Source organism: Aspergillus fijiensis (assembly GCF_003184825.1).
Source record: "Aspergillus fijiensis CBS 313.89 unplaced genomic scaffold BO72scaffold_94, whole genome shotgun sequence".
NCBI classification, from domain to species: domain Eukaryota; kingdom Fungi; phylum Ascomycota; class Eurotiomycetes; order Eurotiales; family Aspergillaceae; genus Aspergillus; species Aspergillus fijiensis.
The window spans coordinates 1-25,906 of NW_024469070.1; the positions used below are offsets into that span (position 1 = coordinate 1).

At 52.4% G+C, this 25,906-nt stretch overlaps 5 protein-coding genes across 5 annotated transcripts; 2 read left to right on the top strand and 3 right to left on the bottom strand.

Annotated features, from left to right (window-relative positions):
• Positions 1 to 108: 108 nt before the first annotated feature.
• BO72DRAFT_391552 (SelT/SelW/SelH family protein) lies at positions 109 to 623 on the top strand (the record flags this gene model as incomplete). Its single annotated transcript, XM_040941858.1, has 3 exons — positions 109 to 213; positions 259 to 322; positions 466 to 623. Coding segments are annotated over 3 exons (327 nt in total), but the record flags the coding sequence as incomplete, so codon positions are not given.
• A 523-nt stretch (positions 624 to 1,146) lies between these two features.
• On the bottom strand, positions 1,147 to 4,609 carry pdeB (3',5'-cyclic-nucleotide phosphodiesterase PDE2). Its single transcript, XM_040940509.1, has 2 exons — positions 3,331 to 4,609; positions 1,147 to 3,263 (listed from the first exon to the last, which is right to left on the bottom strand). Exons 1-2 carry the CDS (start codon positions 4,364 to 4,366, stop codon positions 1,231 to 1,233), a joined length of 3,069 nt encoding a protein of 1,022 aa, XP_040795622.1. The 5' UTR covers positions 4,367 to 4,609; the 3' UTR covers positions 1,147 to 1,230.
• A 4,519-nt stretch (positions 4,610 to 9,128) lies between these two features.
• On the bottom strand, positions 9,129 to 14,430 carry BO72DRAFT_391526 (DNA-binding E3 ubiquitin-protein ligase SNT2; the record flags this gene model as incomplete). Its single annotated transcript, XM_040941857.1, has 3 exons — positions 9,129 to 13,005; positions 13,065 to 13,548; positions 13,656 to 14,430. 3 exons carry the CDS (start codon positions 14,428 to 14,430, stop codon positions 9,129 to 9,131), a joined length of 5,136 nt encoding a protein of 1,711 aa, XP_040795623.1.
• A 6,502-nt stretch (positions 14,431 to 20,932) lies between these two features.
• On the top strand, positions 20,933 to 24,207 carry BO72DRAFT_473092 (DEAD/DEAH box helicase; the record flags this gene model as incomplete). Its single annotated transcript, XM_040947180.1, has 9 exons — positions 20,933 to 21,736; positions 21,813 to 21,995; positions 22,051 to 22,531; positions 22,583 to 22,754; positions 22,802 to 22,963; positions 23,016 to 23,465; positions 23,524 to 23,944; positions 23,997 to 24,111; positions 24,176 to 24,207. The coding sequence occupies 9 exons, from the start codon at positions 20,933 to 20,935 to the stop codon at positions 24,205 to 24,207; spliced, it is 2,820 nt and encodes a 939-aa protein (XP_040795624.1).
• On the bottom strand, positions 24,175 to 25,581 carry BO72DRAFT_481594 (uncharacterized protein). The gene is made up of 2 exons (XM_040947688.1): positions 24,880 to 25,581; positions 24,175 to 24,829 (listed from the first exon to the last, which is right to left on the bottom strand). The coding sequence occupies exons 1-2, from the start codon at positions 25,421 to 25,423 to the stop codon at positions 24,468 to 24,470; spliced, it is 906 nt and encodes a 301-aa protein (XP_040795625.1). The 5' UTR covers positions 25,424 to 25,581; the 3' UTR covers positions 24,175 to 24,467.
• Positions 25,582 to 25,906: the final 325 nt, after the last annotated feature.

The following is a 25,906-nucleotide window of genomic DNA, read 5'->3' on the forward strand; positions in this document are numbered from 1 at the left end:
CTTAACCTCTTTTACCCGTCCCCTCACCCTTCCACCCCACGTCCCAAATTCCCGAACCACAACCGCTAACCTGATTGCATCCCCGGGGAGGGTTCGGGGGGAGGACAGTTTGCGCAGGAACTCCTCTCGACGTTCTCGACGCAGCTGGGCGAGGTGGCGCTGCAGCCGGCGACGGGGGGTGTCTTCACGGTGACGCTGTATCATCGGCGGGGGGTGGTGGGAGAAGAAGAAGATACTGCGGGGAACGGACAGGGACAGCTGGAGGCCGATGCAATCACCGAGACGGTGCTGTGGGATCGGAAGCGGGATGGCGGGTTTCCTGGTACGTATGTTGTTTTGTTTCGACGTCCCGTTCCCCTGGCGGGGATGTGGTGATCTACTTCTACCGGGATAAGGGAGGGGGGGGGGGGGGGGGGGTGGGATGGATGAACTGTTACCTGGAGACTGAGACTGACAATCTTCAAGAAGTCAAGGTGCTTAAATCCCTCGTGCGGAATGTGGTGGATCCCGGGCGGGACTTGGGACATACCGATCGGGCGTTGAGGAAGGCCCGCGAGCTGGGGCAGCAGCAGCAACAACAAGAAGAAACTCAGGAAAAGGAGAAGTGTGAGGATTGTCAATAGACCTATCTATATCATATATAAGTAGTATCCAGAGTCTCAATCAATTCGAAAAAGGTATAACGGCAAGAAAGTGGAAAGTAAACCAATCGAGGAATGAATATCCATTGTCATGCAATACAGTAAAGAGCACAAGTCCTCCCTCCTCCTTATAAACGCCATCTCACGCCCCGACTCTAATGGTGCCCTAAATATCCATGAGCCTGTGTCCTCTTGTATGATATAAAAACATAAATAAATATAGAAAAAGAATTTGGTCCAGACAATGGTCAGATGTAACAGAAAAGAAATGTTAAGTGAAGGCAGTTCGCAAGGGTTTACACTAAGTACCCTCGCATGCCAGCACCGGAAGGCATTGGTCCCTCCGATAATAGCATATCGTCAAGATCGTCAAATATCGGGGAGTCATGAACCCGAGCCTCTGTGCAAGCAGAGACACTGAGCCCAACCGCCCGTATCACCAATCCGTGTCGTCAGTCATGCAATCCATCGTAAATCCAAGTCATCAGCTGAATGTCACCGTATGCCCATAACCCAAGTTCCCCCTTGGTTTTCCATGAACACCTTGAAATCAAATCGCAGAATAACGCCAAAGAAGCAGAAGATCGTGTCAGGTCTCGCCACTCAGCTCGTGCTGGTGCGAATGATGCGGCTTGCGTCGCCAAAATGCCAGTCGGAGACGACTCCGTCGTTTTACCAGTTTGAAGGGGCCCGAGTGACGCTCGCCAGGCTCGCCCCAAGGACGACCTCGTCCATCTTGTTTGGAGCTGCCCGCGGTCGTCGTGGATTGCCCAGAGCTGCCGGTGCCATTGCCCGCAGGCGATCCCAAGTGCTTGCTCCCAGCGTCGTACGTGTGTGGGTCGGATGCCCGACGGTTGACCGGGTAGACGGTACCGGTAGACTCATGATTAGAAGTCGCAGGTCGGATGTTGGCCCGGCTCCACTCTTCATTGTCGCTCCGGCTGACACTTTCCCGAGCAAATCCTTTCTCGTCACTGTCCACCGTCAGGAAGCTGGTCGCATTGGTAGCCGGAGAGATCGGGGTCATGTTGTTGCTGTAGGTGCTGACGCTGTGGGTCCGAGTGCAGCTGTTCCGTTGAGAGCTCGATAGGCCAGACGTGCGTCCAGATGAGCCAGTGTTCGCATGGCGACGGCGACACCCGGTAGGGGCTTGTCGTGAACTGCTGGGGCGTTCCGCCACGCCTTCAATCGAGCTGTTGCGGGCACTAGATGGCCCGGATGCCCCGCCATTCGTGGCGGACGAATTGGCCAGGACAACTGTGGCCATCATGGTCGGGTCGGTCGACGAGCGATTTGTGTCCGAGGCTCCGTCAAATGTCTCACTCGGCCGTGCTGAAGGCGTGGTGGAGAAGTCATGGCTACTGGTGCGTGATTCTCCGGGAGTGGAGACCGTTGCATGGTCGAACACAGCACCGGATGATTTGCGTGAGTCTATCTCCGTTGGGAATGGACTGCCTGTGATGTCCATAGACGGACCAGGTGTATCCGGTGATACCACGGGGCTGATGTTGTTCTCATTGTAGTCACTGGGTGGTTCATCCGAGTTGACGGGCGAGTGCACGGCCCCGAAGTAGTCGTCCGGAGCGGACCGCGGGGTAGCGCTGGTAGGGAAGGCGGGCTTGACCAGAGTGTCGGGGCCAGGGGTTGCCACCGGGGCGCGCATACCCTTGAGACTTCGAATTGGACTCTGCGTACGCGGAGAAACCACCTCATCTGGACGCAAATCTAATAACAGTGTTTGTCGGCTCTTTTCTCGGTCGGCAAGCATATGCCATCTGAACTGGTTTCCTCGAATATGGTCCACCGTAAATTTCAAGTCGGGAAGGATATCCGATACCCCCTCAAACAGAGGTAGCGCAAAGATCGACATGAAGCCAATCTGGCCAGTGGCAAGTTTGTAGATGTTCCCGAGCTCTGGGGGCCCGCCAAACAAAGCAGTCTCCATTCCCACCTCTTTCTCCATTTCGCCCTGATTGGCGAACTCCTCCTGTAGGATCTGGGTCCACTTTTCTGCAACATCCCACGGCCGCGCCACATTGCTGATGTCGGCACATTTGATCAGCAGACCGCACACGAGGGTCTTGTAAAGCTCCAGATCTTGCGGCTTCCACCCGTCCGTGGTGCAATCATTCTCATGAAACCGCTCTTGCAGCGACCCTAATCGTTCCATGAACTTCTGGTGAACGCCCATATCCGTTGCTAGGATGGAGCTGATCAGCAATTTGCGGAGCTGGCGATCTTTGAAAGCAGCCGGCCAGTACCGACGCAGGATTTGGGAAAAGGCGGCGCAGTGAAACGCCTCCAAGACGGAGTTGTCGTTATAGAGTTGAGCCAGGGGGGCATTCAGCTTGACCAAGAAAAAGTTGTTTACGCCCGGGTGACCGACATCGTGACCAATCGCAGAGATCAGCAAGGTCAGGGTATCAAACGGCGTGAGCAGGGATGCAATCGGGCACTTGTCGCCCGACGCCGGGCCGACCGATCGATAAGGAGGCAGCGCGCCTATATGGAGCAAAAAGCAGAAGACGGACTGCAGAACGTCTATGGCATGGCGGAAATTGTGGTATAGCACGAAGGAATTGTAGGAGGCGCGGCAGGCAAGGAGGAACGTCCGAAGTTCACCTAGAAAAGCTCGTTGATCAGCTGGCAGGGCCTTTTGACAAGTCTGCAGAAAAGGCCATGCACTTACCCGGTGTCAGTTGCCACTCTCCCAAGTCAGGCACACTTAAAGCATGTTGAAGCATCTCAAAGGCTGCCAGGACCAACTCATCGTCAGAGAATCCGTGAGCGGTGAAGCTCCATTGTCCGATTTGTTCTCTAACGAGTTCTGCGCGCTCCGCGCGTACATCTAACTCGCGGTCCTGAAACTCTTCAATGACCTCTTCTGGATTGCAAATGCCTTTCATGAGCTTGGAAACCATCGCCTCTCGCAGGTAAGCATAAGGCTGCTCATCGTGCACCCCCACCCACGAGTGCTTTCGCGTTTTCTTCCTCGACAGGAAGCGCGCGGATTCTCGCAAGGCAGTTTTACGGGTCCGGTAAGCATGGACAACCAGAGCTTGCGCTCGACAGCTGTCCAGCGGGGTTACGAGGACGTCGACAGCACCGGCATCCAGGCATTTGGAAATGTGTTGCGGGTCGGGAAGGGTGGATATACTAGGTGGTTGATCGATAGGGGCACTGGTAAGGTCGCCGGACGGAGGGCGCAGGATGGCAACAGGCACGATCAAATTGGGCAAATCCTGCACTTGGATGTCGGTTGATAATCCGGACAGTAATTTCAGATCATATGCCCCCTCCCAGTTCGAGGAAAAGGTGAATCCACGGCGTAGCGACGCGGGCGAGGGAGGCGATACGTCTGCCCACGAGCCACGACTCGCTCGGCGGCGATGTAGGGTCGGTTCTTCTCCGTGCAGATCTATGTCGAAAAATGCAAAAATCGGCATATATTTGCTACCCGCGCCGTCGCTCAACTCGGCTAGTTTCGTTGCGATCGACGCGCCGGCTTGACAGAGATAGATACGTTTACAAACCCCCAACAGCACTCGGACGTCCGATCGAAGCGACTCCGGTTCTTCGAGCAGGAGGGCTTGCGCATCCGGGTCCGTTACCGGGTCCAGGGTGTTGTGATCAACCCATCGCTCCGACCTGACGCGATGATCGATGTAAATGGCAGAACATTCGATGCGATCCATGGTGTCGTTAGGTATTGTGGTGCCCATCATCCAGGGTCTCGGCTTCGAGGGTCAGGTCTCGGTGTAGTCGCAGGGATGAGAAAGAAGGAGGAAGATATAGCGAAGCCGATCCAGACTTGGGCTCATATGGTAGATGTGAACTGCGAATGGGGGGGGGGATAGTGGTAATAGAGGTGGGAGAGGGGATCTCGAAGCGAAACGAACGGCCGGTAGACTGAGATGAATGAAGCGAAGGAACGTTGTGTGAAGCGAAAAGAAGGGCGGGCTATAGACTGCAGGATCAAGTCACTCTATGCTGGGTTCTGTTTTCTTGCGTCAGCGAAACCTCGAGATCAGGGATACACAGGGTGCGGTGTATGCACGCGACGACCAGAGCCGACAGGGAGTGAGAGGCAGCAACCCAGACAGGCTATAGCGGCGACGAACCAGCGTCATCTGCGGCGCGCACTCGAACAAGAGATTTGTTCGCTGCAGCGCGGACCAGCAGGAACATGGTCGATGAAAGCCCTTCCTGCGGGAGGGAGGTGCAGGAGGGGCGAGGAGGCTCCCAAGTGAGACAATCCAGGTCGCTTTGCACCCAACCGCATGCATACCTCCAGCTGGCGGTCGGCTATGGTTGCCACCCGTGCATACAACCCGTTGGCTTTTAGTTCACTCACATTCACAGGTTTCTAGGAAATCTCTCAAGGCAAGAATAAAAATAGATAGGCGAAGGAGGAAGCCCAAACACCAAGAATCAAAAGATTCAAAGTTATAGAGGAAGTCGAAGGACAGTTTGAGTTAAAGATTGAATGACGGGCAATTGCCAGTGGATGGATAGTGGTCTGTTCGCGGGCTGCGGTTGTTAAGGTAGGTTCGTCACCGATGATGGAAAATGGCGCCCGAACCAAGTCGACCCGAAGGGGGAGCCACCGAAATCGCGACACATGCAAGATTCGGCTACAGAGAAGGGAGGAGATTGGCGAACCCAGGAAATAGGGCGAATCTTAGGGCGTCATGGTGGGCCACGGACACGGCCAGGCGGAGACAGACACAGAAGAATAAAAGGTTTGGTTGGTAGTAGATATAGGAAAGTGTGAACAATGAGAGAGTGTGGATGAGTTTGTATATGGGTGGGAGTGTGTGTAGAGTGTGTTTGTGTAAGAAAAGGAAACCAAAGAGAAAAGCAGAAGGGGAGAGAGAGCGAGAGAGCGAGAGAGCGAGAGCAAGAGGGAAGGGGAGGAAGAGAGAAAGAGAGATTGGAGCAGGCAGTGAAGGGACGGACGGGGTGGAGAGAGACAAGAGAGCCAGAGCAAGCCAAAGATCGATCGGGACCGACGAAGGGGCCGCACGGGTACTCTTGATAAAGGATTAGGTAACGAGAAGGGGACGGGGCAGCAGGAGCTGTGGGAATCAACTTGCGCCGATGTGCTGGCTCTCTTTGGTAATTGATTTAATTGTCAGGTAATTGATTGATTGATTGATTGATTGATTGATAAGAATGGAGAAGGAGGGGAAGAATAAGGTAGATGAGAGAGATCAGAGATCGAGCGAGGTAAGGGAACAATTGGAGAGGAGGGGAAGAGGGCGATCGAATCGTGTGGGTTGAGGAGACGTCACAAAGGGGACGATTGTGGGGAGAGGAGGTCGTAGTGGTAGATGTAATCGGTAACTTAGTACGCGTGGAGATGGAGAGAGGAGTGGAAATTTGAAGAGTAGGAAAGAGGAGAGAGAAAGAGAATAGGGAGAAAGAGAAAGAAGAGGAATAGAGGAAGAGAGGAAAGAGACGAGAAGAGTGAGAAGTGAGTGAAGAGGACGGGAAGTCAGTTCCAGACCTTCAAGCAAAGAAGGGGGCGAGAGAGATTTGGTTAGATTACTTTTTAGTAGTTGTACGGGGGTGGAGAGAGGAAGACTGGAGGGAGGGAGGGAGGGAGGGAGGGAAGAGAGCAATGACGACGTTATTGGATTGGAAATCGAATGGCTAGCGAATCCAGGGTTTGAACCAAAAGCAGTGCGCAAATGGATGGAAGGGCGATAGAGAAAGAGAGAGAGAGAGAGAGAGAGAGAGAGAGAGAGAGAGGGAGGGAGAGAGAGAGAGAGATAGATAGATAACTACGACTTGTATAGTTAGTACTATACATACATACATACATCCATCCATCCATATGTAGTAACCTTGAAGTACGAAGTATACCAAAAGCTCATTCATGCTCATGATTTGCTTCTTCCCGTCCTTCTTTTGGTTTTCCTCTACCCTTCGCTCGGTCTTCCAGAAGGTCGCGGCACCCGGCGGCGGCGGCTGCGGGCGTCGTCAGAGAACAACTCCGATGGGGCCAGACAATTTGGCCTGATTGACTAATTTCACTACCTCACCTTACTTACTCCGTACATTCAGCCAGGTTCCTGGCCATGGCTGGTGCTGGTGCTGTACTTGTACTTAAACTAAAAGCAGCATCGGCCCCCCGTCCCAACGACAGAGCTATTCCCTCCGTGTATACGATCGGCCCTTCTCCCCCCACTTCCTGGCCTCGTTCAGGTCCGGTCGGGTTGGGTCTAGTTCATCATGGGGTAAGTAGGAGGAGGAAGAGGAGGAGGAGAAGCAGGAGCAGGAGCTGAGAATGACGCTGATTAATATCTGACTAGCTAAATATATCCATAAATATATCCATACCGTATAATTCCAGATATCCATAAATCGGAATCTGCCGGGAAAGAAAAAGAAGTGCAATGCAGCAGTCAACTGGAACACTGAGCAACAACCAAGACGGGAAAGAAGAAAAACCCCCCAAGAAAAAGAAAGAATACACACAGCTGTAAGCACACACACAGGGCGAGAGCAAAGAGTGGGGCGAATGACGCTTAAGCAAGCCATCTCATTAGTTCGTGTCGTGCTCTTCTAGAATCTCCCGGGCGGAAAATGAGTGGAGGAGAAGGGATTCCATCGCACCACTTAATTTAATTAAAATGAGGCTTTGACTTTCTGGCCTCTGTCTTGGGCAGAGTGGGCAGTGGGCACCGACTGCAGCGGGCACCTCACAACACAACCACTTGCCCTTCGGTCATCATTATCGTCATCATCATTGGAGTTTCTCTCGACTACTCTCCATATTTAAACTCCAGGGTTTTTTTCCCCCTTCCCTTTCCCTTTGACTAGACTTTTTGAAAGAATTGATATTACATCAACGCCACCCCCCCCCTTCCCCATCCCATGCATAGAACCTACAGTACTTAGTCTAGTGATCGAACGTGTGGTCGATCCCCGCGTGTAAGCGCATGAATCAGAGGGTAAAATGCCGCGAGTCATTGGCAGGTCTTCTAGAACTTCCATTCCACACGCACCACACACCACGCACCACACACCACGCACCACACACCACGCACCACACACCACGCACCACACACCACGCACCACACACCACATACACACATGGTCACCATACTCTGACCTTGGATTCAAAGGGGTTTCCAACCTATGTTCGCTCAACGGTCCTCTGGAGTTCGCATCTGAGGGGACAAATGGAAACGATGCCGAATAGGAGTGGCAAACGATCCAGTGACGTCGACCAAATGTCCATGATGTGATTTGATGTTGTGGTACATAATTCCAACAATGGGAAGCAGATCCGTCCGCCTCGGAACCGCGGGTGAGGGTTGGGGCTGACAAGAAGGGAGAAAGGCTCCTTCAACCGAAACTCTCTGAGTTTCTTGCCTTCGATTTGAGAGGAGAGGAGGAGATTGGTGGGTGGCTGATGGTCCGCAACATCATGTGTATTTTCTTATGGGTAATTTGATAAAGGGAAAAAAGATGACAGGGAAAGCAAGAGAAGAGAGACATACATAGTTACGGTGACACAGAGAGACAGAGCGAGGTGGAATCAATCCACTGGGCGGAACGGGGACAGTTTTATGCAAGGAGCTTCGACCACTGCTGTTCTTGCTGCTGCCCAACAACAACGACAACGACCCTGTCTAGTTAACTTATCTGTCTCAAGTCTAACCTCGGATAGAAATTCACCTCACCCTTCCCCAACCCTACTTAAATAGTACTTCATATGTCAACAGCTACTGTGTTGAGTCAGGCATACTATACTAGATTGACTCACAGTCCACACAACCTGAGTGGGGAATATTATACTGCCCAGTCAACCATATGCAAGACATGAACGCGCGTTATGTCTCAAGGGATCGTCAGGCTGGATTTCCCGGAATTATATTTCGGTTTCGCGGCGGCCAATCGACCGAACCCACTTTTCTACTGGCTCCATTCAACTTACTGCACCGGACATTCTCGACCTATGTATTTTCTGCATACAGGTGGAATTTCTAGGATACTCATCCTGCCGACGAACATCCCCTGCTGCCTATTTTGTTCGGCAGATTCGGTACGGTACTGACTGGAACCCAGGTCCCTAAGTTGGTGGAACCCCCGCATCCAGACACTGTACTGGTCAAAGGGAAAAATCTCTCTTTATCATTCGTAACCCGGCCTGGTCGGGTTCAAAAGGATATTAAATAACAAACATTCAGAATGCCAATGCCACAGGAGAGGGAGGCCATTAATCCATCCCGCGTGGCTTGATCACGCAAACGCAAATGAGAACCTGGTATAGCAAGCACAATGCAAAAGGAGGCAAGTAAGACAGAGGTGAAAAGAAGCATGGCAATACATACAAGGAGAGTTCTAGTCCACGCTGATCGCCCGGTTTTACCTTACCAGAAATAGTCCCAAAGTAAATGCAAAGAAGAATGGAAAATGAAGACTATGGTACATCGCCTCATGGGTCGGTCTATGGCGGCTTCCTCCAGGATCCTCTCAGGAAAGTAAGTTCTTCAAGGAAGGACTGGCGCTGGCGCCAGAGCCGCCATTCGTCCCACCATTGTTCGGGTGTCTGCCCGTGCCCATCAAATTCGGCCCTCCACCGATGGGCGTTTCATCCGGCTTCACGGGAGGGGTCGGTCCCCGAGGGTCAACGTGGGCTTGGGATATGGGGGGTGACTGGGCTGGCGCCCCGAGGACCCGATCAACGGAATACACCCGCGGTGGTGGCCCTCCGTTCAATGCGCTGAGCGTGTGAGAGGGTGAACGCCGGACCATCGTGGCCTGAATATCCGGTGGTGAAGCCGAAGGTGCATACGGGCGGGGCCCTGCAGCGTGCGAAGGGCGAGGCGACAGCATCGAGGGCGGCCCATAGGGACTCTGATGGGCGGAGTAGGGCTGGGGTGGAGGAGGGTGTGTGCTTGCCGTATAGCGAGGAGCTGGAGGCGGAGGAGCATGGTGCGCTGGAGCCGGCTGGTAGCCGTTGATATGGTGCGCTGATGGGGGCGGGGGCCCTCCTCGATACCCAGGCACCGGTAGACCATTGCGCAATCGGCCATCCACATAATCAGCGGATCGCTGGTCATACCAGTCAGGCCCACTGTGCGAAGGCGTGCCCATCGGTCTGGCAAGAACACTGGGCTGAGCCGGATGGGCGTGGTGCGGTCCAGGGCCATACGGGTGGGTATGGAACTCGCGAATTGGAGGATTCGGCAGGACTGGTCGAGAGGCGGGATATGGGGACGGTCGAGGTTCGGGCGATGGCTGAGAGGCGGGCTTCGTGAGGTGGCACTTATGGCATTCCACTAGCGCTTGCGATCCGTCTGCTGACACCGTACCATTGTCGGGAGACGCATAGTCGCCGTTAAGCCTGGGCAGACCAGTTTGAGATGGCTTGCGAGAAAGGTAAGGAGGACTGGCCGAAGATGCGCCGGGATACCTTGGCTCATTCAGACCGGCTCCATTCAACAGAGGCGTCCGAAGGTCAGTTGTTCGCCGCGATTTATCGACCGACCACCATTTGGGCGTGCAGGTGCTGGAGCAGCGAGCACACTTTCGGCCAGAATTGCTATCAGTGGCGGGGCGAGGGACATGGTTCTCGGAGTCGATGACCATTTCGTCTGCCGCATGCTCTGGTGATGCCGGGATAACCTTGTGATTGTCTCTGGTAGTCGTCGACAGAGGCACCACACCGTTGACGGCCGAGACTCGGCGACTCCCAGGGTTTGTTGCAGGGTGATGCGACGCACCGGCAGACTGTTGTACGTAATTGGCTCTCCGAACAGTCCCAGTCAAGCTTAAGTCCGCTTGTTTGTAGACTTGCGCGTAGCGCTGCAGCGCATTCAAGCCCGCTTCCTCGGTTGGCTCGCCGATTTCATGCACAACAGCGGAAACGGTATGATGGGGACACCAGATTCCGGCCGAAGCAGACCCATACTCATCTCCAAGCCGCACGCTGCTCACGGTATCCCGCCTGGAGCTCTTCACCGGTGTGACATCGAAGCCAAACTTGTACTGCGCCTGGAATGCACACCCAACATGGAAACGGGCGTTGCAGTTGCTATAATGACATTGCACGCATGCTCCTTTGTTTGTCTTGCAGATCTTACATACCTCCCGATACCTGTCCGCAGGAATCAGTCCAAACCCTTCGGCTGGCTCAAGCTCCTTGGAGTTTCCAAACTTGATCTCCGGAGTCCAAACGGCACAAGCGACGTGAACCCAGTTGTTACCGGCAGTTCTCTTGAGCGGCTCGCGCGGACCAATTGGCTTGCCCACATCCTCCTGCCGCTGCCGGTAGAGCTTGATGGCCTCGGTCAGTAATTCTTTCTCGAGTCTCTCCTTCTCACGATCGCGCTCAGTCTTTTTCTTATGTGTTGATCTCGGCGCTTCCATCAATTCATGCTCCGTCCAGGTCACTGGGCACAAGACGCATTCGTAGCGAGTCGAAATCATGGGCTCTCGGTCATTTGAGCACATATCGCAGAGCCATTTGACACAGTTACGTGATGGACTAACACCATAGCAGCCGCGATGAACGGTCAGTCGGCAATCCCGGCAAGACAGGTGCTGGTCACCCATGGGCTCCATCTTGTTGCAGATAGCGCATGGGAGCGTCTTCGCCTTGGGAGGATCAGGCATGACTGGCGTGGGTTCCGGCACCTTCTCGGTCGGTAGTTTCTTCTTCGGCGCAGGTGGTTCCACCGATGTCGCTGTGGAGGTTGTAGCGCTATCTTTGTCCGTGATTCGTGCCTTTTTCTTTGTGGACTCTTGTTGTACCTGAGGATTAGCATTTACCGGAACACCTAATGAAGCTGCCGTAGCCGCTGTGGCACTGTTGATGCTGATTGGGGTTTCGGTTGAGAGAAGAAGCTGGGTCAAGAGCTCCTCGTCTACGCGGCGGCGCCATGACTTGTTACCACTCTGCCCAATCTTCTTCGCAACTTCATCGACACTCTCCCACTGAATGCCATATTTTCTCCACAGGAGAGCGCAACGCAGACATAGAGCCACAGTGAGCTGTGGTCCCTTATCGCGTTGCTTAGAGGAGGGTTCACTAGGTTTTGTTGTGCCAGGCGGGACTCCTGGCGCGCGTCGCCATTGACGTGAGGTTCGTGTAGAACAGAATTTGCACTGAAATCCACGCTTTTTCTCCACCGCTTTCTCGTTATCATACGCCGAGTCATCGTGATCATCCGCCACATCATCTACTAGCTTCGCAGCATTGTGTCGCTTGGCTTCTTTCTTACCCCGCCTGCCTTCGTAGGTTCCCCAGATTTGACGACCGCGCGGGGTCTTCTTCCACATGTAGTAGAACCGGACGATCTGGTAATGCGGTACGGTCCCAACGTGCTTGGTGACATTGCGTAGCTCCGATCCAAACTTGGCAACTCCTTGTTCAAATAGTTTGACTTCTTCGGGGCGCAGGTGGGGTTCCTTGAGGTCCTTGTATTTGTTGACTTGCTTCAATTTCGCAAGTGCCGCTTTGACATCAAAGCTGTTAGAATAGAGCAACTCAAGAGCTTTGTCGAGGAAATTCGTAGAATATCCCTCCACTCCCAAATCGGGAGCTAATGCCTTGGCTTGCTTCATATAATTGTCGATAAACTTCTCCCTGTCGGCGGGACTGAGATCAGTGCCCGGCATGTCATCTTCTCCGCGGGCTGAAATCTGTCCTGCAGTGGGCATTTTGAACATTAATTCGGCGGTACGTACTTGCTTTCCCGCCACTGGGACCGGCTCATCCTCACCGCGGCGCACGTAGCCCGCAGGCTCGTCCAGCACCCATTTCGGCCGGTTCGCCTTTTCTTGTTTGGCGGCCTCGATCGCGGCAAGCGTTTCCTTTGACAGCTTGGAATCCTTCCGACCGCTGCCGCCTCTCAAGTATTTCTTCTTGATATCGATCGGTTTGACATACTCCACCGGCCTACCATGCCACGGAATCACCATTGCCTGGTGGCGAGGCCCCAATCGGGAGCTGGCCCGTGGATATATGCGGTCATCGTAATCGAGGGCGTCTTCGACCCGACAGTGAATTCCCAAGTAGCGGTAAGGCCACATCCTGGCCTGTGCCACCTGTTCCTCGGTAGCTGGTCGAACCTCCTCCTCGACAGGGGCTGGGGTGCTGCCTGTGGTGCCGTTCGCGGCGGCGTTGGGATCCTCCTCTTCCTCTTCCACGATTTCCTCTTCGCCTTCAGGGTGCGGCGCCTCACCGAGCAGCGGGGTGTTCCGTGCCTCCAGTTTTCGTTCCTGTGCTCGACTGCATGCTGCGCAGGCCCATGCGAAACCTCGTGCAGGCTTCTTTGTCAGGACAGGTCGAACGCAGTACATGTGATAAGTGTTATGACAGACAGCACAATCCACCGAGTCCGTACTAAGAAAAAACATTAATGTCACGATCCAGTGATCCGAACGAAGATATTGGGACCTTACTTTGCAGCATATAAACTACACCGTTTACACGTCTTCACGGCGCTGGTTAACTCCTTCCGTCTCCCAATTTCGACCAAGACAAACTTCCAGCGTTCATCCAAGACTTTCTTGACATTGGCGGGGACGTTGATGACCTTGCTTGTCGGAATTACATCGTAATAGCGATGAATGTACCGGTCGAACATCTTGTCGTACCAAAAGCAATCGCGAGTCTTCCTGTATTCGTCGAAGTCCGAAATATCGGACAGGTGGGAGATGTAACATTTTCCACGCAGGGAGGTGAGTGGACAGGTATCGGAGTGCATTGATGCGAAGACCAATCTCGTATCTGCGACCTTCCGTTGAATGTCACGTGGTCTGTAATACCAATTCACGCGTAACGCCTCGATCGGGCCCGAGGCGGTATTCTTGGAGGGGAGAAACTCCATAATTCGCGCCAAGTAATACGGTTCGCCTGGCGGCTCACAAATGAGGTAAACATGGTCTAGCGCACGGCCTTAGCATCTTTTCCTTCCAGCCCTTTTGAACACCCGGCGCGCGCTGATTGACAAGGAACGTTCGGAACACAACAATGAGAGGAGGAGGACTAACCATTTATGGCAAACGTGGTGCCGTCATCCGCTGTGAGCTTGCCATCTTCCAAATAAGCGCCACGCTCCTCAAAATTGACCATATTCGTGTCCGGTTGGTGGTGACTGGCTCCTGGAGCAGCCGTAAATAATTTCTTCGCAGCACTTCCATTGGCCGTGGGAGTACTCGTCGAGCTAGCCGGTTGCTTTCGTTTTCTGGACGAGTTTCCTCCCCCATTGGTCTCGTCAGGTTTGGCAGAAAATGACGATGTGCCGGGAATGAGGTGGTTTGGTGTGGCGGCGGGAGTTGCGCCATTTGTCGCCGTCAGACTTTTCCGTGAGCTTGACGAGGATGCTACTTTCTCGGCCTCGACTTTGGAACCATTTACCGGATGGCCTGCAACGCCGCTCGTCCGCTTAGTGGATTTGGGCGCGGGTTGGGCAATCTCCAAATCCATGTCGATGTCGCGATCTTCCGCATAATTGGGGCGTGGCGCTGCATTGCGCCCTCTTGAGCGGGTGCCATACGGTGCCGGCGTCGTAGACGCGCTGGGCGGCTCAGTGGCTGTGAGAGTGACCTCGGAGGCCGGCGAAGCAGTAGCCGCGATAGAATACGGTTGCGATTGCAGATCGTTCCCGGTGGCGGCCCCTTGGGGCGTGGGAGACTCTGCGGAACCCGTCCGAGAAGCGAGACCGGGAGTAGGCATTTGACGGACTGCAGAAGGAGATGATGAACTGAGCCTCGCGATGTGCTGGGACTGCAGTGACTTTTGAGGCGGTGACCTATCCGAGGCCATGGCCAAGCCTCAGGCAAAATTTCCAAATAAACAAACCAAGTAAAATGGCCGTGGTGCCTCCAGCGTGGCGGGCGTGTCGTGTGGTAGTAGGTTTACCACCAAGCGGAAGAAACACCAAACAATTTGGCTGGTGGGAGGAAGAGGCGGAAATGCGAAGCTCAGCAACGGGCCGTGACGGGAAGGCGATCCCTCATCAGAACTGACTCTGCAGGCGGGTGGAGATATCGCACAGCGGCGTGAACCCGAGTATCAAGGGGCGGCAATCAAAAGAACAGAGGAGGAACACCAAGTCAGTCAAGCCTTGGGGGTTTAGGATAAAGGGAGCAAGGCTGCAAAGATGTTGGAATATCTCTCTGCCTACGACCGCACTGAAAGGGAAAGAACAGAGACAGTCGATGCAGAACAATCGAAGAAGAGTTAAAAATGCCAGTGCCGAATCTCAGTTCCAATTCACTCTTTAATTCCCGCAAGGGCGGAAGGAAGGGTGAACGGGTGATGTTGATGTTCGAACAATAATTCCCAGAGAAATCGAGGTCGGCGGTGAATTATCAAACCAGATAGATGATGAGCCTCCACGAAAGAGAATGGAGACCACAGAGAAGTAGGCTCGAATAAACCGATAAACCCGAGGACAACGGGGAGGCAAGTTGAGAGGAATTATGGAAACGCAGGAAGGAAAAGTAAAGTGTAGGGCGAGAAAGACATCAAAAAGAGAGAGGGAGGGGGGGGGAGGGAAGGAGGGATGGAAAGGGAAGAGTAGAAAGAGAAGAAGAGAACCGTAGTAGGGTAGTAAAATGAAGGTTAGCGGCGGTGGAAGCCAAACCAAAGTAGAGCCACACTAAGGCGTTGGGAGACTCGTGGGGACCGAGGGGAGGGGGGGAGGAGAGGGAAGAGGGTGTGGATGCGTGTGAGAAAGAAAGAGTGGGAAAAGACAAAAGGACGGACAAGAAGAACGAAGAAGAGTAGTAAGAGATTGGGAAGAACGGATAAGATCACTTTAGACCCAGTCGGATTGGTCTAGTCCTTGTGGCAGGACTGGCACGGGAAAGTAAGTAGTTCGTGATAATCACAGTTGACCCTCGCCCCCAATTGTTATAGTCCCTTAAATCCCGAGTTGATGGAAGAGGGCTTAGGGAAAATGGGTAGTAGGTGGTCGATCGATCCTCACGGTCGAGATCATGGATGGATTGGATCGGATGTATGTTATATTGGACTAGTGCATTTCCCGGGACCCAAGGGGAGGGATATCGGGGAGGGGAAGTCAAAACGGGGCAGGGTTCAAAGAAGGGAGGAGAGAACAGAACTTGAAGGGGAAGAAAGAGAGAGTAGAGGAAGAAGAGGAAGAGGAAGAGAGAGAGAGGGAGAGAGAGAGAGAGAGAGAGAGAGAGGGAGGGAGAGGGAGGGAGGAGGGAGGAGGAGGAGGAGGGAGGGATGTGGGGGAAGGAGGCAAAAAGAGGATGAAGATAGAAACTCGAGTCAAGACCACCGCAGACAGGAAACGTGAAAAGTCAGAAGCTTGGGTTGAAGGAGTGAAAATAATAGGTATGCAGCAACATCAGCGGTAGCAGAAGAGAGCGAACGAACGAGACCCGAAAGAATCACTTTACTCACTCACTACCTAACAGAATAGTTCAAGTTCCCAAGTTCCTTTTCTTCCCTTCCACCAGGTCCTAACCTACTCGTACAGTACCTACAGTACCTACAATGGAGTACTAAACTAACAACTTCTTACCTACTACAACTACACTAACTGACCAGCTGGGATCCCGACCAGTCCACATCCTCGCCCCTAGTCCCGATGGGTTAATATGACGGATCCTCCTCCATCCAACCCAGACAAGCCAAACGACCCAGAGATGCTGGCTAGCAGATTCGGCAACATGATCATTTGGAGCGAGGTAGGCAGTCTTCTCCAGAACTTGGACTCTTTTTGACTGTCTCTCTACTTCTTCACTCCATACTCTTCACAAGTTCAATCTCCCCCGTTCATCCATTCTCAAATTCTGATATGCCTTCAATTCCGGTTTCTGAATGGATGACCGGCAGGGTGACCGGGCGCCGTCATAGCCTAGAGGTCAGGAGCATCCTCTTCGGGAACAGCAGACTGGCAGAGGCCGGCCGCCCTGGGCGGTTGCTGACTAGGTAGTTGCTTATAACCCATTGTTCCCCTTGCTCGCAGGCGGCGCATTTGACCCGTTGGGGGATCTACGTTATTCTACTGGGTTTAGCGGAAATACCTAAGTCCCATCGCTCTCGGATGCTTGTCGTGGGCCCTTTGAAAAGGAAATGCTGCTGCTGTGGGCCGAACGACCCGATACGAAGAAAGAATGATGGTACATCGGGACAGGGAAGGGGGGGGTCCTCAGCCATGGGCCGAGGAGCGCGATATATGAAGAGGCAAGCGCCCAACAATTAAGACAAGGGTCGACCGGCCGGGGGGAAATCTGACGAAACTTAAATGAAGAAGTGCGACTGAGACGGAGGGAGAGAGGGATGCTAAGAGCAGAGGAAGAATCAAAGACCGGATAGGCTTTGCTCGGCTCCGTACACCGCAGAAGATGGAAAAGGTGGAGGGAGTGTGGATGGACAGGAAAAATAAAATAAAAATAAAAATAAGAGGGTATGTACGTATGTATGTATGTTTTATGTTTTATCTGTGGCAGGAATGTTGTCACGTAGGGCAGCGCATGCGCGTTGAATCTGAAATCCTGAGCGCCAAGTCTATTCCGCGTTCGGGCTGGAGCGTTAAAAAGTAAAGACCACCACATCTGTTGGATCGTATATGACTGCAAGAGCCACATGTTTGATATATCTAGGCACAACATGGTCTATACCCAGGGAACTGGACAAGGGATTTGAAGGTCGAGGATATTCGGAATGACCCATGAAGAGCGATACCGCAGTATGTTTAGGATGTTACAGGGAACTTCTCGAAACAAGCACCGGCCAGATAAGTAGGTACAGCACTTGGTAGTATTATTAGAGCAACCGACTAACATCTTCCCCCCTCCCCCTTTGAGCTCGGTCTTCTGGCTCCTCGGCTCTGAGCATGATATAGAGCTGTGTTTTCCTCTTGGAGTTGAGGCATCAGGGTGCATGCTTGGATATTCTGCCCGTTGGGTTCCCAATTTTCCTTCTCGTTTATCAAATTTTAGGGTCTGTCCACCATCATTCCCGATTTTACCGGGGCACGGGAGGTCCACGGTCAGAAAGGGGAGGGGCATTTTGTGCAAGAGTGGCTCCGTACGACCAAAGAAAGAACTGGAGGCATGGAGACGTCCGGGACAATGCTAAGCCATTTTAGACTAGGTAGACAACCGAAAACTCGGATCAGAACAATACAGCGAAAAGGGAGAGGGCTGTCGGTACCGTGGCTCCTCTTGACCTGCAGTACTAATTGACTAGTGGTGATTAGTAGCGGAACACTGTATATGTAGTAGATCAATCGAACGTGTCGGTCTGACGGTCTGACGGACTGACTGACTGACTGACTATCAGTCTGTCTGTGTCTGTGATAGACTAGTGTACTGTACAGCATGGGGTGAACCTCATGCGAACTACCCCGTAAACTAACCCCTCTATCGTCGGGTTTCTCTCATTATTGTACAGTACGGCATGCAAAATCACGGCCTCCTCCCGGAAGAACCCACTAGGACTTGGCTCCTTCCCACGCACGCGAAGGATTATGGTTGGATGGTCGCGTGCGGTCGGAGTTGACTTTGACGAGAAGCAGTGATGTGATAATAACACTAAGCACAGAAATCCTTCGGCGACGGCGGGAATACTGAGGACTGAGTACTGAGTAATATGGCCAAAGCCGCCAGAACCCTTAGCGCGATTCTTTCTCTACTGGGGACATCCCCTCTTCCCGCGACAGCGGATCGTCTGAGTAGCATAGACGCGGCGATTCTTTCTTGGCCTTCAGCATTGTGAACAATAGAGACATGTGCTGTTCTGCTACAGTGCCTAGGGCGAAACGGACACGCCCTCAGCTTGGTTAGATGCAAATTTTCTGTGCTAGGTGTAATAAGTTGTGTTCACTTACATCATCCCGATGGGCTGTCGGCTGCCATCAACTTGGCTGGTAAGCATTCAAGTGACCCAGACAACTTACGTACCTTGGAAAATTCTGGGTTTATGAACATCCATTCATTCAGCTCATTTACGCCAAATGATTTGCTGCCGCACTGTTTGCACTGGCTTTTGTCGCCACCTTCCAGTCACTTACTTAGCCGGTCACAGCATCATTCACCTTGACGACTGAGACAGGTTGATATTTGCGACTGGATAATCATCTTGCAATGCATACAGTGCTCTCTTGACCCGTCTCCTCTGTCCCATGAGGGAGATAAATTAGATTTACAAAGCAATGGTGAAATGCAAGAATATGCGCCCTGTCGAAAAGAAGAAAAAAGGAAAAGCAAGATCAGTCGCATCAGGCGGACAACTGTGCCAGCTCTAGCTCATGTGTCAAACCGTGTATCCGATGTAATTTGGGAATCGCAAACGCGGCATGCTGACGGAACTGGATCGTCCCATAGGGTAAGGTAACTATGGGGACGGACAGGTTGTAGCACTAGGAACTGTGCTATAGAAACTGACACTTAGCAGTAAGTTATTAGCGCCTGCAGGGGACGGGTATGAAACTGCGCAATCAACGGCTAAACCTCCCACAGAGTATCCCTGCCAGACTAACATCAATCACAATATATATATTAGCTGCATCGCGCCCACAAGTTACAAAGTAGGTAACCTCTTCCAACTTTCTCAATGAGAGCTTGAGGAAACCGAACTCAAATGATGCCTCGGGAATTGCTTGGTTGGTACGGTGTACAGTACGGGGAATATGTTCGATCAGGTTCGTTCAAGCGGGAGTGGCCACAACAAAGTGGAGTCTTTTAATCGCTCTTTGGAATTTAATTTTTCTCTTCTTGTTTTCACTACGTAGACCTCTTTTGCTGCGATTCTGTTTCGGGTCTGGCGTCCCCGGGTCCATCGCTGTGATGACCAGCCTGAGCCAGTGTTAGTATGTGACCGTTCTCGGGCATGCCCTCCGTGGCAGTAGGCGGACTGGTAGCCACGAATGTATATAACTATCTCATCGCAGGCCTGAGCTCAAACATGAGGGAAAGTTGGAATGAGACATGGGGAAAGGGATAGCCCAACTGAGTTCCTTTACCAACAACACCAAGGGCAAAGGGGGACCGGAGGAGGGTGGTGTCAGTACTATTCGGTAAGCCTCCTGTCCCGCAATCGATGTTCCGAAGGTAAAACTGTTGCTATTGCTGTTGCTGTTGGTGCTTTGAACTGTGCACCAAGTCGGAGCCTGCCAGCAGTGCCAGGTGCCTTTCAGTCTAGACCATCTCAGGCAAGTGTTGGCAGAGCCCGCCCGGCGGGCGGACTCACCATGCTGATAAGTGTCAGGTGATCGCAGGTAACCAAAACAGCTTCCATCTGTGGGAGCTGAGGTGCAGATAAGTTGACCAAGAGGAAGTCAAAGTGAAGGCGGCAAGATTGCATAAGTCTATGTATGCATACGTACTCATTGATGAGGCGAGAGGATGATTGTCTGGCTCAAATGAACAAGCTGGCCTGGTCGCCCTTGCTCATCTTTCTGTGGCAATGCGTGACGGATTTAAGATGGTAGATGGTGTCCTCTATGCGGTGTCTGTGCTTGACTATCAATACGGAGTGCATCATCTTGTGTTAGAAGCTAAGAGCCAAGGAGTTCCTGGCGACTGTCAAGTTACCTAGTAATTAGTTAGCCTCACCTTGTACAAAACCTCGGTAACGTTATGATACAGACACAGAGACAGCCAGACACTGATGTAAACGCATGCCGCTGTCGGCTAGACTAGCAGTGCTAGCAGCCTAGGAATGGGCGGATCAGCAGGGCTCCGATTAGCGGGTAAAGACGATCCAGGAACGTTTCCGCGGCGGTCGGGTCTGGCTTGTGCAGGAGGGATGGCTTACTTAGTTGGTGGTTGGTGGTTGGTGGTTACAATACATACCGTACAGTCTAAGTTAAGGTACTGAGTATTGAGTATGTCTATAGGTAGTGCTACCAACCGGCCTGAGGCAGCAGCAGATATGGCCCACCCCGCCGCGGGCTCAGCTTCCATTCAAAGTCCCCCCGTCGGGGATGCAGTTTCCGATCTGAGCGCGTTGCAACTCACGCGCGTTCTTGGTAATTTATTTGGTTACGCTTCCCGAGCCGGTGATTGATCTTTACTTCTTCACCCAACTCCATCGCCTGATAACTGCCTTAATTGTCTATCTCACTTTGAGCTGATTTGTCACCACCAAGTCTTCTGTTGGTTCTTTGGCAGAAATAAGATTGATCATTGGCATTTGAACCACTCATACACCTATTCCCCACCCCTACCCGCGTCAATGGAATCTGTGAAACATTCTAAACATTCTATATAGCCAATCTGTCACCCATGGGATCTCATACTATAGCGTTCAACCATCTCAAACAATAGTCATCTCATCGCAAGGCATGTCTGCGCCATCTGGACAGTCTCTCCAGACCTACGGCTTCCAGACTTCCGTCGACATCGCACGCCAGAACACATACGACGTAGCTGCTGTGGCTGGACAGAAGCGACCTGCAGAGCATTCCACAGGCAACAACAACCCGCTTTCAAGTGCAAAGCAGCCTGCCAATTTCAGTGAATCAGCCGGTCAACCGGTAGATTTCATAAGGCCTTCGCTAGAACTGCCTAGAGGTCGTTTAGTTGCCAGTGATATTCGCTCGGCTGCAGCCAATGTCCCCCATAGAGATCCACCGCTTCGTTCTTTGCGAAGTGCCGATGAAGACTCTGCCGATCATCCTCTGTTGTCTCTGAGCAACCCTGTGTACGGACTGCCGTCCGTTTTAGCCGCAAATTGGGCGGCTATCGGACTTAAGAACATATACCAATGGCAAGCATCGTGCCTGCTGACTCCAGGACTGCTCGATGGCAGCCGACACCTGGTGTATACTGCCCCCACCGGTGGAGGAAAATCGCTTGTCGCTGACGTTCTGATGATTAAGCGCATCGTCGACAACCCGGGCCGCAAGGCAATTCTGGTTCTTCCATATGTAGCGCTGGTGCAAGAGAAACTGAAGTGGCTAAGACGTCTCGTGCAAGATGTTGAGAAAAACATCAGCGATGCCGACGATAAGGTGGACAATACGAGACCATATCACCAGCGCTGGCGCAAGTTACAAAAGTCGATTCGTGTGACAGGCTACTTTGGGGGAAGCAGAACTGCTGCGTCTTGGGCTGACACGGACATTGCCGTCTGTACCATCGAGAAGGTGTGGCCAGTATCCTCTACTAGTCCCAGAGAACTTCTCCCATAATTTATGGATGCTAACCAGGCCATCTTACAAGGCGAACTCCCTGATCAACACTGCCATTGAAGAATGTAGTATCGGGGAGCTGGGCGTAGTTGTTCTAGATGAGCTACATATGCTTGACGATGAGCACCGTGGATACCTTCTGGAATTGATGGTTACAAAACTGCTGCTCCTGCGACAGAACATCCAGATCATCGGGATGAGTGCTACACTATCGGTGAGCTACTAAGTACCGTTCAGCCATGCGCAGCGTCACCCTGACATAGGCTTAGAATACCGAGATGTTGGCGGAGTGGATGAATGCAGTTTACTACGTATCAACTTACCGCCCGGTTCCAATTGACGAATACCTCGTTTACGAGAATGCGATATATCCCGCCGCAACCTCGAGGCAATTGTTTCAGACAATATCACGACTGAAGTCGGCTCCAACGCAATCTCTCGTTGAGACTATGCCTCCTCATCGCATCGTTGCCCCCTCAACCTTTCGAGAACTTGCGAATGCCATGACAAACGCGACAGTCGCCTTGGCCATTGACACGGCATCAGCTGGGTATGGTGCTTTGGTATTTTGTGGCAGTCGACAGGCTTGCCAGATCCAAGCGGCGATCATCAGTGAAGCTATGCCAGCCCCGGGGGAGAACACGGAAGACTTGAACAAACGACTGGACCTTGTAGCCGAACTCCGGAGTCTTCCCAGCGGCCTAGACCCTGCTCTTGAAAATACCCTCGTTAGAGGCGTCGGCTTTCACCGTAAGGATACCTCATACTGGGGCTCAGAACCAAGGCTGAAATATCGGGTAGATGCAGGCATGACGACTGAGGAGCGCGAACTGATTGCACAGGCTTATGACCAGGGTGCTCTCAGAGTGCTTATAGCGACATGCAGCTTGGCCGCTGGCGTCAATCTACCCGCCAGACGGGTTTTGATCAATGGGGCACGCATGGGCCGAGAACTCGTCGGGCCCGCCATGCTGTGAGTACTCTCCCCCAATCATTAGTAGCGCGGGCTGACCAAGAAAGACGACAAATGTGCGGAAGAGCCGGTCGCAAGGGAAAGGACGAAGCGGCCGAGACGTATCTCATATGTGGCAATAGTGACCTACAAGCGGTCTGTGACCTTCTCGAAGCCGACATGCCGGCCATTGAAAGCTGCCTAGCTCCAGAGAAGAGAGGCCTCAAAAGGTATGCCCGTGGCTTCAGCTCCCTTCAAGGCTTGCTGCTGACGACGTACAAGGGCCCTCTTAGAAGCCCTCGCTACCGGACTCGTATCCGGGTATGACGCAATCAAGGAATATGTCAGGTGCACCTTGCTTTACCGAACAGTGGACAGAAAGCTAGCCTATAGTATTATGCAATGTGCACTCCAAGAATTGGTCAAGGAAGAACTCGTGCATGTTGATGATGATGGATCATCATATTCAGCAACACAGCTTGGACAGGCTGTGGTCGCGTCCGCATTTGCACCCGAAGATGGTTTATTTGTCCATGAAGAGTTGAAACGGGCTCTGCAAGCTTTCGTCATGGATGGCGATATGCATATATTCTACATGTTTACGCCCCTCCAATTAGCTGCTGGGACTCACATCGATTGGCGCATTTTTCGAGATCAGCTTGATAATCTGGATGAAAGTGGGCTGCGTGCCCTACAATTTGTTGGCGTCCAACCTGGATTTGTGAATTACATGTATGATGGATTCCCGACTTTCACGGTATTCGGACTTCATGGCGCTAACAGCTCACAGGGCCCAGAGCGGCGGGTCGCTGAAAGAAAATTCACCAGAGCAGATCAAGCAAGCTAGAATCTATCAGCGGGCATATACTGCATTTCAGCTTCGTGATCTGAGCAATGAGGTTCCGTTGTCAGTTATCGCATCTCGGTACCAGATACCACGGGGCTCTGTCCAGAGCCTGGCACAGCAATGCCACGGGTTTGCTGCAGGCATTGTCAAATTTTGTCAACGCATGGGTTGGGGAATGTTGGCTGCAGTTTTGGATCATATGCAGGATCGCTTAGAGGCTGGGGCCCGGGCTGACCTACTCGAAATGGCACAGGTTACGTATGTCAAGGGTTGGACTGCCAGGCTACTCCGAGAAAATGGTTACCGGAATTTGAGGGCCCTGGCAGAAGCGGACTCGAAGGATCTGGTCCCTATTTTGATGATGGTTTGCCAAATCCTTGTTACCCCCTAACCGTAAGATGCTCATAATGAATTAGGTAAACCCGCGCAAAGCCCAGAAAAGCCAGCTTCATCCTGCAGAAGCCGAGCGCTATGCGAAGAAGCTTTTAGCCAAAGCAGAAATCATCATTGGGTCGGCCAACAAGGTCTGGGGTACGTCAAGTCAACTCCTTGGTTCACAATTATATGACGCTAATCTTAGCTCCAATCAAACTAGAACGCGAGATGCAGGTGGAGATAGATGAATAAAAAATCCACAGAACCAGATTGTATATACTTGAACATAAACCGACAAGAGTCGTTCACATTCGACGATCGGCCAATGCCGGCAGTTTCGGACACTGGGCATGGTCGACCCGTCAAGATTGCTTCTATCAAACCATCCAAAACGACTGCAGTGCTGAATAGACACCGAGCTTACTTCATCAGAAAGAACTTGACTACCTTGAAAATACGATTGTGAGCAACACACCGACCAGCGATGCTCGTCAGCATAGAAGCCCTCGTTTTCACACCCCATTGAGCAGACTTTGCGCGGCAATCGGCTGACCCTGGTCGACAAAATCCAGCAGAATAACGTTTGGTAGCTGACCATAAATGGAAAGGCATAAATCGGCTTGAGCTTCAATACTGCCCTCGCCTGACACTGCGTTGGTCTCGGCTGCATGCTCCCGATCTGGGATCAAGATGCCCAGGATATCGACATCCAAAAAGTGATTAACAATGTACATCCGACCGGTCGCTGAAGCCCCCGACGGCCGATCAATGCTACAGTTGGGAAACGAGGCATCGGTCACATCATAAGGCGTTTCGAAAAAGTAAGCAAATTCATCGAGGATATAAGGAACCGCTGTGGCATCGGCACCATAATCTGAGCGAGCTTGTAAGTCATCGTTGCGACCGCTGAGGATGATCACGTACCTAGAAAAGCTATCAATCGCGTGCCATTACCGATCAGCTCTCGCAGAGTTGGCCAGGCGTTGATGGCTAGAGTGTTTGGCGATGACTTCGGCACAAATGCATAGTCGGCGATGGCCGCGCTCTCGAATGCCTCGGCGAAATGAGTCACTGGTAGACTATCACCATTTGTCAAGAGCAAGGTCACGACTTCATCTGGATTGTCGTCCAACCAGGTCTTGACGGTGGTCAAGTACGACTCCAGGCTCCCGGCGTATTCAAGGAGACATGATGTATGGCAAAGGAGGATCGTTTCATTGTCAATCGACTGGTGCGTCTGGCCTTGAAGAAAACGAATCCCAAGGTCCAGTTGCTCGGTGACGTCGATGTTTTGGTTCTGCTGAAGAAGGGGCCCTACAAAAGGACTGTCATGGGCGCCAACCTGCGTTACATTCGAGTAGATCCGGTCGCAGTAGGCCGACTGACCGTTGCAGGTTGACTGGGCCAGGACGGGAAGCACGAGAGATGTAGTCGCGGCTAAGCCGAGAACAACAGGTGAGAAGAACATTTTGAACCAGAACGAGCTACTTCTATCAAGAAGAGTAGAGCTGCGGAAGTTATTGGGATTTTCGGGGTTTTATATATTCTCCCCGAGTTACACATTATCGTGCTGGATGACCAAATCATGGGATGCGGTAGTTGAAGGGTGAGGGCAACCCCGACGCTTGTGACGCTGGACCGTGAGCTACCTAGACGAAATAGATTAGACTCTTCAGCAAGAATGTGATTGTGATGAGGAGTACAGGAAGGAGTGCGCGGAATGGCTGGATCAATAGACAACCCCCCTTGTCGAGAGGGGAAATTGGAGCTAGTTGTATAGAGTCGGCGGCGCACGTGCGAGTTCTCGCAACGTTGAACCATTCATCCATTGCTTAATTGTTCTGGGATATAGTACCCTCATGATCCTGTCGAGCCATCTGGTATCATGCCAGGCGAGACAAGTACTTCCTGATGTACTGTTAGCCACAACTAGGGTTAGCCCAGTCAAAGA

What these genes read in the sequence shown, in the direction of transcription:
- BO72DRAFT_481594 (XM_040947688.1), bottom strand. Translation starts at nt 25,423, where the DNA reads ATGTTCTTCTCACCTGTTGTTCTCGGCTTAGCCGCGACTACATCTCTC. An exon ending in GCGATTGATAGCTTTTCTAG is followed by an intron (nt 24,830 to 24,879) that starts GTACGTGATCAT and finishes AAGCTCGCTCAG; the next exon opens with ATTATGGTGCCGATGCCACA.
- pdeB (XM_040940509.1), bottom strand. Translation starts at nt 4,366, where the DNA reads ATGATGGGCACCACAATACCTAACGACACCATGGATCGCATCGAATGT. An exon ending in AGAGTGGCAACTGACACCGG is followed by an intron (nt 3,264 to 3,330) that starts GTAAGTGCATGG and finishes GAGCTTTTCTAG; the next exon opens with GTGAACTTCGGACGTTCCTC.